The 14,713-nt window shown below is 40.2% G+C and overlaps 1 protein-coding gene across 1 annotated transcript in view; it reads left to right on the forward strand.

The window, feature by feature from the left end:
* Nucleotides 1-14,713, forward strand: part of LOC309392194 (chloride channel protein C-like) — a gene marked incomplete at its 5' end in the record, with an annotated part of 87,013 nt that overhangs the window by 62,984 nt on the left and 9,316 nt on the right. The window contains one exon of the mRNA XM_081953194.1: nt 4,180-4,359. Coding sequence (XP_081809320.1) covers nt 4,180-4,359 — 180 coding nt within the window. The remainder of the gene's footprint in view (nt 1-4,179; nt 4,360-14,713) is intronic.

A 14,713-nucleotide genomic window follows, 5' to 3' on the forward strand; every position in this document is an offset into this window, starting at 1 on the left:
TTTCTCTGAGACCTAGATTGTAGAATGACCTCCCCAAGTGCTAAGCTTGGTTTCCAATATATACTTAAAGCCTCTTTGTTTAACTTCTAATCGCCACTGTCTTGTTGCTATATTTTAATTGCTTATGAATAATTGAGATAGCTTTTATATTTGTTATGGTGCTTTAACATGTGTTTGATTAGATCATGTCACATTTTTCTGGTTTATGGTTGACTGTTGGAGCCTTTCTTAATTCATTATTTACAGTGTCACTAGACATGTTTGTCTTGGCCAGTTATGATTTATTCAGCCTTATTCTGAGTGAATTTATGGAAATTATGCAACATTCTGGATGAATGGGATCCAGGGAAAAACTATTCTGTTAAAGAGCATGAATGGATGGGTGAGAACGAGATAAGAGAATATATTAAAGTTACTGAGCTGAAAAGAAGTTATTGGGCCTCTGGGAATTAATGAAAAGGGTAATTATTTGTTGACTATCTACTAGAAAAAGTTCAGTTCTGAATGTGTTTTAACCATAAATTTATTCAAATAATTGAAAAATAGGATTGCAAAAAATAAAATTTATTGTATTTTAATTTAAAGAAAGCATATGACAAAGTGAATAGACCTAAATTGTGGATTATTTTGTGCTAATATTGAGTTTAATGTTGGTTGACTAATCTAAGAGGAATATTTAATAGAAGTGAAACGTGTAAAAAAATATTTCTATATATATTTTTAACTGGCTCAACAGTGAGCAGAGATTAGTAAATCTGTAATGTCCCTTTAGTTATAAATATATATTTATGGATAAATATATATGAAGTTAAACACTTAATGGATTAGGATATGAATATATGCGTACCTTTTGTGATGATGCTCTGTTGTTGACTGAGGAGCAAAATTATTTGCAGTAAATAATAGCTAGATTGTATGATGTAACGAAAAGTATAAATCTAAATATTATTAAATACAACATTCAATGCTTTATAGATAAAAGTAAAAATAACATTTTGTTGACACTGGAGGCATATTAACTGCGGACATGAATATTTATTCAATCATGATGATGCCACATGATTGGCAGAGAAGTGCTAGAAACATTACAGAAATGAACACTTTCAGCCTCCTATTGATTAAATTCTAGCTTCAGAAAATTGTTGGAAATCAAAAAATCCTATTTTTACAGCTGTAACTTAATACTGTATATGTTGTTAAGATGATATTGAATATAACAACTGATAATGAGTCATGGTGGTGCAGGGGTTAGAGTGCAGTCCTGCAGTCCTACTTCTATTGACTGCTGGTTGCCTGCAATTTGGCAGTTCAAATCTCAGCAGGCTCAAGGTTGATTCAACTTTCCATTCTTCCAAGGTGTGTAAAATGAGGACCCAAATTGTTGGGGGCAATATGATGACTCTGTAAATTACTTAGAGAGGGCTGTAAAGCACTGTGAAGCAGTATATACTGTAAGTCTAAGTGCTAAAGGCCACCATCAGTAAGCTATTGGACAGCTACTTGGTCTGTTGTATGGATGCTTGGGTGGTTTAGGGGTGGGGAATTTTTTGGGGTGGGTAGGGGGTGTTTTGGGATTGTTATGTGTGTTGGGCCTGATCTCTGGGTGTTATGTGAATTTCATTGTATGTGTAAATTGTATATATACGTACAATCACAATAAATAAAGTATTGCTATAATAGAACTCAGAGTAGTAATGTGGCTTTCTCACTATCAAAATTCTTTTAGCACAAAGAAAAATTCAAAAGAGGGAAGCAAAATGATTTTACTGGATTTTTGCAGTAAAATCCAGCTGCAAAAATCTTTGCTAGCTTACTTTATAAAAGTCAATAGAAATGCCCACAGATGATGGATTCAAGTAAGATATGCCTTCAAAAAACCTCAAAATGATTTTGTTCTGGTTAGATTTGTGACTTGCATTCTCTTCAGAATACATATAGAATGTTATGTCTCATCTGTTCTACTACTAGTTGAAAAACAACTAACTTTTAAAATCTTCTGTGGATGAACAAGTGGCACATGCATTAAATTAACTGAAATATATTTCAAATTTAAGTTCCCACCTGCTTTTGTAACTGAACAATCAAATCATCTTTCTTTTTATATAACCTAAGAGAATTTTCACCTGACATTGCTAGAATCCTTCCCTCATTTTGAAAGAAAAGAAAATCAGATATAAAGGGGAACTGAGACTTTTCTAGTTTTTTATTTAGTTATTAAATGGTGTACCAAAATAAAATATAAACATTCAACAATGTAAAGAATCAAAATGTGAATATGAAACATAACCTTATAAGTAGTGACATTAATTACTTTTTTCCAAGCAAACTAGATGCACTGAATAACTGCAAAAAAGTCATAAATGGTAAACAACCAATATGATTTAGTCATAGATCTAGTTAATAATAACAGGCAAACCTACAGTGTTGTATATAATTCAGAATCCAAACATTGCTGAGCTAACCAAATGAAACTGGCAATTACCATGAAAATAAAGCCATCTCCAAAATAAACTCATGAAATATATTTATATAAGGTTTAATAGTTACTCAGCATAATAAAAAAATGGTTTACAAGAAAGTAAACTAAAATCCAATGTTGTTCTGATGAAAATCTCTAGCTAAATAACAGATAAACATTCCCACCAAATGAAGTGAATATCTTGAGTGAGAACACAAACTATGGTAAAACTTATGAATGAAATAAAACTGTCTGTTCCTTTGCACTGATCCTTATGGCTATGTATAAGGATCCTTATTCTATTAAAAAAAGTTATTCCAGAGGAATGTTCTCGTAGGTTTATAGCAGGATTATATGTCAACTGCAAGCATCTGGATATCCATGAGATGGCAGCAAAATGATACGAAACATTCTGATGTTTTATTTTGAATGCCAGGATCCTTGTACCTAGTTATGATAATTCTAGTTTAATATATTTCATTGTAGTTCAAGTCTGGACAAAATATATCTTTCTCTAAAAGAAACAAAAGTACTGGCTCTTCAGCTTTGAAATGGAGATGAGCACTGCCCCCTAGAGTTGGAAACAACTAGCACGCATATGCATGGGGAACCTTTACCTTTACCTTCCAATCCCCTGCTCAGGCAGGAAATTCTATACCAGGAATTACTATACCAGCATGGCTGGCTGGGGAATTCTGGGAGTTGAAGTCCACAAGTCTTAAAGTTCCCAAGTTTGGACACCCCTGTTCTATACTATTTCAGATAAATGGTTGTCCAATCTTTTCTTAAAAACGTCCACTTCTGGAGGCAAGTTGTTCCACTGATTAATTGTTCTGACTCAGAAATTTCTCCTTAGCTCTAGGTTGCTTCTCGTCCTGCCTTCAGGTGCTTTGGAGAATAGGTTGACTCCCTCTTCTTTTTGGCAACCCCTGAGATATTGGAACACTGCTATCATGAAACCCCCAATCCTTCTTTTCATTAAACTAGACATACCTAATTCCATACCCAAATATCTTAAGTGTGACTTAATTGCCTTGCTGCATTGTAATAACTGATTCCTTTCGAAGACCAGCAGATTTTATCTCAAATTTTATATCTTCTATTTTATATCCATGAAAACTCTATGAAAATTGTGGGAGATTTTATTACGTTATTAAAAATATTCTAAATAAAACCATCATGTTCACAAATGTTGTTATTCATTGTGTAAGCAGTTGTTCATGGTTTTTAAGATCACCAACCATTCTCACAGGTTACTGTCATAAGCAGGATATTGAACTGGACAATTGGTGTCACCCATACATAATCATTATTCTAGTATTATAAAATTAAGATTGATTTATCTTTTTGTCATACTTTTCTTCACTCCAAGAACATTTTGCTAACTGAATGTAATTTTCTAGGCATTTCATTTTCAGTTAGGATGTTAAAACAAAAAGCTAAAAAAAAATTGACGAAAGGTGCTTGTCCTCTAGTAAAAAAAAAACATGGTTTGCATCTGGTTGAATTTATCATGGATTTTACTCATAGGAAAGAAGGCTATGCTTGATCACTTCTTTATTGGGTAATTATGCTTTAAACAAAATATTCATAAATAAACCTAATTTTAGCTTGGAGTACTTCACTAGCACACTATAAAACCATCACATGCTAAAATGGTATTGCATGCCTAGTTTCTTGTTTACTAAATAAATTATGCCTGTCTGCTTTGTATTTTTCAGGTTAAATCTGGAATTGTTTGCTGCCAAAGATGTCATGAAACCTCACGTCAGAGTCCTCAATTTAAAGGAAAACATTGCTTTCTTGGCTCAGGTCCTTGCCAGCACCAGCCATAGTGGATTCCCAGTAGTTTACAAATCTAAACCAGACCAGTCCAAGGTGTTTCTGGGAACAATTACAAAGTAAGACACTACATTCCTCCTTAGAGTAGCCCCTCTGGTCAATGTTTAGAATTTAACACAGTGTATTATGAGTAGATGCCTTACAAGCTACAACTGTTTGCTCTTGAAACAACAGTGTATATAGCTTTATCCAATATTGGACACAAAAGGTTCTTTGTGTGTTACTCTGAATTACTGTCCAATATGACATTAGAAACAGAATAAAATCTTAGGGACTTGAAGGCATTCCAGAAAAAGACAGAAACATTTCTTTAGTCATACTTCTCATACAACTGGAACGAGGGGAAATCAGTAGCCACCTTTCTTATTTGTATCCAAGTTCATTTTAAAAAAAAGATAAAGTAGATCAACATTCAAACAGCAAAGGAAAGACCTAATACTTAGAATGGCTTGCCCCAGTATAGCTGCAGGAATTGAATAGATATACATTAAGGAAGGAAAATGGCAATACTTGTGGATTTTGTTGTAGGGAAGGATCACAAAAAAGTTTTTGTGCTATAGTTGATTTTCATTGCTCACCACTAGAGGTGACATATATAAAAGAAGACACATGCCTGATGATGTCATTACACAAATTCCACCATTATATAATTGTGTCTGATGATCCAACTTGTTAGATACTTCCCCCTCTATTGCTGCGAAACAATAGAAGTCTCCACTCAGGTCCTTTGTTGCCGGTGGGAACAGAGGAGCACCTGATTGGCTGAGAGGCTGGACAGCTCCCATTTAAAAAGGGGAGCTGTCTGACCATCTCCTCAGTGGATGTTTGCACGTACTTCAATAACGAGATTTATTGCTAGCCTTTTGTGTCTTCCTTTACCCGATCTAACACTGGTGACAAAGGTGGGATCGGAAGATAATTAGGCGGACAAAAGAGCGAAGTCCATCGGACAAAAAGAGCCTAATCGTGCGGCAGCATCCGCCCGGAGCGCAAGAAAGGCAACAGCGGGGCCATTGCGGATTCCTAGTGAGTTTTGAGTACCCAGAGAGATCGGGATGCCACCTACGCCTAACCGCCTCCATTCAACCCAGCCACAGACGACTGGGACGCATACTTATTGAGATTTGAAGTCTTCCTAGAGGCGAACGATCTCGGCAGCATTCCGGAAATTCGGAAGAAAAACCTATTCCTAGGTTATTACGGGCCCGAAGTCTTGGAAATGGCGAAGAACCTCTCAGAGCCGGTATCCCTGCACGCCGTCTCATGGTCCAAGCAATGCTGAAAACACACTATGCGCCAAAGCCATTGAAGTACATTCACCGATACCAATTCAATACACAGAACCAGAGGGAAGGCGAGTCCATAAACGAGCATGTGGCAGCCTCGGGAAAGCCGCAGCCCAATGCCAGTTCCGCGAACTGGACGATCTTCTCCTAGATCGGATAATACTGGGAGTCTGAGATCGGAGTCTACAGATGAGATTCCTGGCCAGATCCAACTTCTCCCTACAAATTGCGCTTGACGAGGTGAGGGCGGCAGAATTGGCAAACAAGTCTGTTGAGACCCTCCAGCACCACAACTCAGAGATGGAAGCGCCCAAGAACGCCCAAGTCCACCGCGAAACTACAGAACCCGAAACTTCCGAGAGCGAGGATGAAGATAGCCATCGCATGCGCAGTAACCGAACAACCCTGGCGCAAAAATTCAAGCCACAAAATCTGCCCTGTGCCAGCTGCGGAGGTGATCACATCAGATCGTCCTGCCATTTCCGAGACGCGACATGCCAGTGGTGCGAACGGAAGGGGCACATCACCAGGGTATGCCCCAGAGAATTCCCCACAGCCTCCGGTCGACCCGAGAGGTCGGAGAAAGGACCGGGCCGAAGGCAACGTACCAACTAGAGGTACCCCGGGAGGGCTGAGGCTGACGACAGGATCACCAACCTCACGTCGACCAGCTGAGGCCACCTGGATCGCACCAAAAAGCCGAACATCACCGTTCCGGTGAGGCACATCCGAACAAGTCGACCCAAGAAGCTAAAGGTCACAGTATTTATCGAGGATGCCCCCTGCAAGATGGAGATCGACACCGGGTCATCCTTAACGATAATCTCATGAGTGGTACTGAAACAAACGGTGCCATCTATCCAAAAGAAGGAGCTCCGACACCCAGACATCCGCCTTCGCGACCATCAGGGCAACCTGGTTCCCTTTGTGGGCCAAGGCACGTTCAGGGTGCGCTACAAGATGATCAGCAAGAACTTACATGTGATCATGGTCAGGGACGACCTACAAAGCCTTTTTGGACTGGACTGGTTTCAGGCTTTGGGGATGGTCGTGGCTGAAGTCAACGCTGTGGACGAGCAGCAGACCGGAGAAGGGCCAGCTGCCGCCACCGGGAGCGCCGCTGAAACCATATTTAAGGAGTTTGAGAATGTCTTCGCCTCCGGTCTGGGTGAGTACAAGGGGGATCCAATTTCCTTTAGCTTAGACCCAAGCATAGTTCCAATTCGACTGAAGCCCAGGCGAGTACCTTTCGCTCTCTGGCCAAAAATTGACAAAGAAATCAATAAACTGGTAAGCCAGGGCATTCTCGAACCAATAAATCACGCCTGCTGGGAGACGCCGATCGTGACCCCCGTTAAGTCTGATGGATCTATCAGAATATGTGCTGACTATAAATGCACAATTAATAAAGGATTGCAACAAAGCGCATACCCGTACCAATAGTCCAGCATCTGTTACACTCCCTCGGTCCGGGAAAGATTTTCGCAAAATTAGATTTGGTGCAGGCATACCAGCAGCTGCCAGTAGATGGGGCTACTGCGGAGGCCCAAACCATCGTGACGCACAGGGGGGCGTTCAAATGTAACTGCCTGCAATTCAGAGTTAGTATCGCCCCTGGACTGTTCCAAAGTATTATGGAATGACTTTTGCAGGGGATACCAGGAGTCATCCACTATTTCGACGACATACTGGTATCAGCCGCCAATGAAGCGCAACTTTAAAAATGAGTACACACCATTCTAAGCAGAATCAGAGACAAGGATCTCCATCTCAAAAGAGAAAAATGTAAAATAAATGTACCAAAAGTGGAGTTCCTGGGTTATATGATCGATGGTTCAGGAATTCACCCGACTAACCAAAAAATAAAAGCTATTAAGGAAGCCCCCACACCGAGGAATCAGACCGAGCTGCAGGCGTTCCTCAGGCTCCTATAGCGTGTTTTTAAAGCAGAAAGCGATGGCTGCTGAACCACTACATCAGCTGCTGGCAAAGAACGCAGAGTGGGCATGGGGCAAAGCCGAGGCCAAAGTATTTGCCACCGTGAAAAGATTGTTATCTGCAAACTCTTTCCTTGTGCAATACAGCCAGACCCTGCCCTTGGTGCTGACCTGCGACACCTCCCCCTTCAGCATCGGCACCATCCTGAGCCATCAGATGCCGAACAGAAAGGAAGCCCCCATCGCATTCTACTCAAGAGCAGTGTCCACAGCGGAATGGAACTACAGCCAGCTGGACCGCAAAGCCCTGGCTGCAGTGGCGGGAGTCAAGCGGTTCCATGAATATTTGTACGGCAGGGACTTTGACCTAATTACAGATCACATGCCTCTTCTGGGACTGTTGGCGGGGGACCGCCCCACCCCGGTGTCACTCTCCCCCCGAATGACCCGATGGACTATTTTGCTGGCTGCCTATTCCTATCGGCTCATCCACCACCCAGGCACCACACTAGGACACGCCAATGCATTGAGCCGCTTCCCTCTACCAAAACTGCTCGATGACCCCACCCCCTGAGGCCGTGGTGCTCCTGCTTGACTGCCTAGACTCCAGACCCGTCTCCTCCCATGATGTCACACACCACTCCACAAAGGACCCCATCATCACTGGGTGAACTGGGTGTGGATGGGCCGGTTGGGCCGGAATATAAAATGTATTTTTCGAAGAGGGACAAATTGTCGGCAATCAAGGGTTGTTTGTTTTGGGCGCCCCGGGTGGTCATTCCAAAACATCTACAAATAGCTGTTTTGGAGGCGCTTCACATGGGTCACCTGGGGATAGTCAAGATGAAGGGACTGGCGAGGAGTTATGTGTGGTGGCCCAACATGGACAGAGACATACAGGAGTGGGTAGCCACATGCACACCCTGCCAGGAATCCAGACCAGCTCCCCCAGAGGTGCCCGCAAAAGAGTGGGAGCAGCCTCAAGCCCCGTGGTCTAGAATACATATAGACTTTGCCGGGCCAGTCCACGGCTAAACCTTCTTCATAATTGTGGATTCATTCTCAAAGTGGCTAGAGGTAGTCCTGATGACATCCACTACCACAGACATGGTCATCAAGGCACTACGGAAGCTGTTCGCGACTCATGGTTTCCCCGATGTGCTAGTGTCAGACAATGGCCCACAATTCACGGCAAGGGGTTTTGAGGAGTTCTTAGCGGCATAAGGTATCCAATATGCCCTGGTCGCACTGTTCCATCCGACTTACAATGACCAGGCGGAACGTATGGTGAGATCCACAAAGGAAGCCCTCAACAAGATGGGCCTGGGCGACTGGCAAACGTGAATAGACCTATTAATACAACACATCTCACCCAGTGCCACCACTGGAAGAAGCCCGGCCGAACTCCTCATGGGCCACCGTTTCAGGTCCCACCTGGACTGGGTACACCCCAACTATTCCACAGAAACACCCCTAGATTCCACAAGCAAGGTCAGATCATTCAGCATAGGCAACCCGGTATATGCATACAATTACACGGGGGGGGGGGCGCTGTGGATACGCACGACCATCGTTGGCATCACCAGCCCGAGATCCTACTCTGTAAGACTCGAGAACAGACGACATTGGAGGAGACACATTGACCAACTCCGGGGTCGACTGACCAACTCCCCACTCCGACAACTAACAGCAACTCCTCCACAATTCGAGCAGCACCACCCCCGACAGTTCCGGACATATCACGGGACTTATCTGACTTCAATGTGGGCCGGGGAGATCCACCACCAGAAGTTCTAGCCAGGTTCCAGGAAGTTCCACCAGGCGGATTTGAAGAAACGACAGGTCCATCCAACCTGCGCGAGGGCAATCAGCAAACTGAACTGCGCAGGTCCATCAGGGCAACGCAAAGGCCTGCCTATTTACGGGACTACATTACCAGTTAGAATGTTCCATCCTAGAGGGGAGGGGTGTTAGATACTTCCCCCTCTATTGCTTCGAAACAATAGAAGTCTCCACTCAGGTCCTCTGTTGCCAGCGGGAATAGAGGAGCACCTGATTGGCTGAGAGGTTGGACAGCTCCCATTTAAAAAGGGGAGCTGTCCGACCATCTCCTCAGTGGATGTTTGCACATACTTCAATAAAGAGCTGTTATCGCTAGCCTTTTATGTCTTCCTTTACCCGATCTAGCACAACTTATCAGTCAGGTACATAATTTATGGAAATTAATGACAGATATTTTTACTACCACCTCCTTCCCAATGCTCATGGTTATCAGGAATTCATATCAAAACTGATAATTTTAGGGCACTTCTACAAAAGCAGCTTTCTTATTAGGAGAGTCTACTGATTCATAGTGAAATCTCATGCATACCTTGAAGAGGGTGGTCAGATGAATTATAGGCATCAAAGATAATTGCATGTGGGACATCTACAGTACTCTACAGATTGCAGAGAATCAAAAATGCAAATTACTGTTTCTTTCCTTGCCAGAAAATTAGTATTGACTTGACTCAATTGCTACTTGTTAGCCTGCAAAGTATTTTAGGTGTCTTATCATCTTACTTTCATGCCCAAAATATACATCTTTCCTCTGGGGGAAAAAGTTAACTTTACATAATCTTGCACACTACAGCTCCTCTTTTGTATCTGAAGCCTTGACTATATCTAGCCCAGTTCTGATCTGGGGTTATTGTAACTGGGAGATGTGCTGTAATCTTGTCCACTGTAAATCATTTAGAAATGTATCATAACATCCTGATTTTGCCCACTTGCACTTGTAGAAATACAAAATAGCTGTAACACTTTCGATTCAGGTCATCTTTAAACCAATCTGGGATCTGGGATTTTTCTCCCCCCCCCTCCTGCCACAATGGAGTATTTGATGTTGGTAGAACAATGCTGGTACCATGATTGCTAATTTAAGAACTTCAGGTAAACACTACAATTGCTTGCAGAGGAATAGGAATGCAAAATAATTTAACATTTGTAGGCATTGTTTTTTCTTGTCCCCAGCACATACATAGCAAGATTAAGTTAAGTAAGATGAAGCATATATTAAACATAGTAGGATGAAACTCAACCTAAGTCCTCAGGGGAAAAAATAGTTTTCTTTCTGAAAATGTATTAGAGCCATTAATAAAAAGTCATTAGAGCCATTTCATGGCTTTTCTTTTTCCTTCTCCCCCTTCAAAATAAAAAAAAAAGCTTTACATCAAAGCTGCCCAAAATGTGTTCCAGAGCTGCCTTTGACCCACTAGTGTTAAGTGGGTCCAGACATTTTAGCCCTTCCCTTTTGCATTTGTAAATAGGACGATATTAAAGAATAAAATCACTTGCTTAAATTCCTTAAAACATTACCCACTTTTAGACATAGTACACATGATTTATAATGCTCCTCAGACCAATTGAAGTTGCACATACTTTCTGTACATACTCTGAGTTGCCCAGGTGCTTCCTCAGAAGTCACAGATCAACTTATCATGCATGGTCCTTTAGGAAGTTGAGGGAATAGCAGCTTTTGAGGAAAGTTTTGCAATGCTATGGACGTGTATGGAATCTGGGCTGCCCCAAAGCAGAGCAGTGAATTTATGTGGACATAAAGCTGTGACAGAGGAAATGTACCTTGTAAAACAGAAAGTAGAATGGATTGCAATTATACTGATCCATAGTATTGGGGAATACAAATGTTTAAAACAATTAGATATTATTGCAATTAGATATCTCTTTCATATTCAAGGTGGTGGATAAAAAGATCAAATTATCCATATCATTTGAGTGTTCTAAGCAAATTCCAAATTATTCATTACACTTAGAACGATTTGATTTAAATTCAAGCTATCAAAGTTTTATCTACACGTTGTATACCATTTTTGAACATATCTCTATCATGCATAATGTAGACTCAATCAATCTATTGATCAAGTTACCTTACTCTTTGTACTGTATGCCAAATCATAGACATGGGTTGGTATGAACTTAATTCTCATTGAAATTATTAGATTTAAATCACAAATAACAGCCTATTGATCTCAATGAAACAAGTTCACCAAACCTAGTTTGGATCCTACCCAATGTTTGAATAGGCCAGCTGACATTCTTAAAATGCTTTGACTTTTGTCTTATTGTTGCATCCATTAAATGTCATTAAGAAGTGTCTGAAAAATCACAGAGCTACACTTCTTAATAGTTTGTAAACTATGGAGTTTTCACCAGGTTGAATTTGTTACATTAAATAAGCTTAACCCACTCATTTATTTCCCAGCTGTCTGCTGCAATAAAACAAGAACTGATGCTAATAAATAAGTGAGCCAAAATGATTGTCTCATTCTCTCCCTGTTAAATTGTCCATAGCATTCTGAATCTTATAATGGTAGAGAGTGGTAGAGTTCAGATATTTGGATTTTATATTTATACACCCTATATAATACATTTTAAAACAACTAGAATAAAAAGCTAAAGGTACTGTATGTCTCACATGTGAAATAGTAAAAGATTAAAAAGTAGAGACCTTAAAATATTTAAACTGTTATCATTATTCCTTTTCTATAGAACCTGTTATTTTCTGGGAGAGAGCAGCAGGCTTTTTCATACAGTACCAAATTCAATTTTCATATTTCTTTTAAAAAAGAAAACCATAATTCTTGGGCAGATTCTGTTCATAGTTCATGTATGAACAGCATTCTCTTTATTCTCCAGCTTGCCTAATATCCCTTCCTACTGATCCATGGTTTTCTGTGCTCTTAAATCAGTGCTTTTAAACCAGACTACTCTTTTTTAAATGCTTGTTTTCTAGCCTCCTTGCATGGCCTCTGTAGGGCAAAGGTATCAAACTGGTGGCCCATGGGCTGGATGCGTCACACACAGGCCATGCGCACCCCAGCTCCATGAAGGGAAAAAATGTCATGATACATCCCAGGGGTGGGATTCAAAAAATTTAGCGACCGGTTCTCTGCCTGGTTGCTGGGTGTGCGTGGCCATGGTGTATGTGGCCTACTCAGCCTCCTGAACTTCAGCATTTTTGCCTTTCCCCAGGCTCTGGAGGCTTTTCTCGAGTTTCCTGGAGGCAAAAGCGGCCTCCCCTGGCCTCTGGAATCCCTCCGGAGGCCGAAAATGAGCCCATTTCTGGCCTCCCAGAACTTCCAGTTTTTTACCCTCCAAGAGCCTCCAAATGGGCTGCGTGGAGACTCCTGGGAGGGGTGGAGTGGGGCCAGCCAGTGCTTGCAACTACCGGTTCGGCAAACCAGATGTAAAATTAACATCCGGTTTGTCTGAACTGGTCAGAACCAGCTGAATCCCACCCCTGGATATGTCACATGATGGCAATATGATGTGGCGAGTTTGACACCCGTGTCCTAGGGAACTTAACTGAAAAAGGGTGTAAGAGTTCCTTCATTTGAATGGATGAATTGGGAGGAAGAAAGATCCTTTAACTCCTCCCCAAAGTCATAGGGGAAAAGATAGTAAGACCCCATATTTTCTATCCATTTGTAAAAGTGGCTTAGAACAATGTTGAGAAACACAGTGCAGAAATGGAAGGAATCAAGAAACCCCCTTTCTCTCTTTCCTCTCTGTACTTTTTGCAAAACAGAAACAAATGTCTAAACATTGTCATTTGCATAAATACCAAGCATTTCTATTTCCAATTTTGGGATGGATTTATACTAGTAAAACAACATCATTTATGGCAAGTGACGTTGTTTATTCTTTTAAAAATGAAATAATGAAACATTTTAGAATTATTCTCTTCTCCTGGATATTTTTTTTAAAAAAATCACACCTTAGGTCATAAATATTGAAGTGTTATTATAATCATTAGATGATTCATTCATCCCTTATTTCCAGATATTCCTCATGGTTCATTATTATAAAAATATTTGCAGGTTTAGCTTTCTTTGCAGAATCAGTGTTGCTTTACCAAAATATAACCCCCCAAAATATATGGTATCAAATTTCTAATGTGTGAATTCCAGCAACTCTCTTGGAGTTTCTATAGTATAAATTTGACAATGAAAAAATTGAATTTTCTATCTAGAGAACCTACCTAGCAGGAAAAGAACAATGAGCAATGAGGAAAAAGACTGTGAAGTTTCTTCAAACTATATAAACAATATGTAATATGACCCTAGAATTAATCTTCACCTGAACTGATGCTAATACTTAGCATTTGAGTCAAAACTACATCAACATCTTCTATGTAGTACCAAAATAGTAAAACTTCAGTTGATCGCAGTTTGCTTTCCTTCTTTGGAGAAATCGCTCTACCCATACATACTCAGTTGCAACAGAATATTAAAAATAGGAAGAAGGTGTGAGAGCAGGACAAGAAATATGACAGAGAAAGAACTTGATGGTTTAAAGATTACCTGATTGTAGCCATAGTCCTGAACTAATTTCTCAGTAGACAAATCAGTTTTTTAAAAATCATCTGTATTAGTGATGGCTGAGCAGCTGTATTTAGTAACAATAATGACACTATTGCTGAGAGAAACATTTTTACAATGATCCATGGGAATACTAAAGCCAAACTACAATGTTTAGCTAAAACATGCTTTCCCTCCAGTAAAGTGCATGTTGCATAATTGAAAGTAAATTGAAGACATTATAGTTTAGAAAATATGACAAAGTTGAAAACTTAAAGCTGCATTATCCTTCGAGACAGAAATAACTTATTTATGTCTATATATTACTGGGTGATTTTTAGTGATTTCTTTTCATTGACAAAGAGAATAAAAAATTTACTAAGCCAAAATGATAAGGGGCCAATTTGTTCCAGAAGCGTAAAGGTATGCTTTGGATATGTGCTGCTTGAGCAAAAAAGTAGAGTTGATATGTAGGTCACAGTTCTTGATACAACATCTAGTGTTGAATAATCCCATAATTTTTTTTCTTCCTTCAAAAGCAGTTATTGATCTTCACCATTTTTTAGGAAAAAGAGAGATGCTCATGTTTAGTAACTTAAGTAGTACAATAATTTTGCAATTAACTAATGTTAATAAAGGAAAGATGTCTGACCATTCTGAACCTCTTATATAAATAACGAAGATCCCATAAATATTGATGGAATTTTGATAGTGCCTTAAACTGATCCAACTGCTTTCTGCATCATCTCTCTTCTAAAGAAAAACAAATGAACAAAACAAAACCAAATAAATAATTATGCATGCATTTTTCATTTGTTGAATGCAATCTCC

Source organism: Natrix helvetica (assembly GCF_964273705.1).
Source record: "Natrix helvetica genome assembly, chromosome: 4".
Lineage (NCBI taxonomy): Eukaryota > Metazoa > Chordata > Lepidosauria > Squamata > Natricidae > Natrix > Natrix helvetica.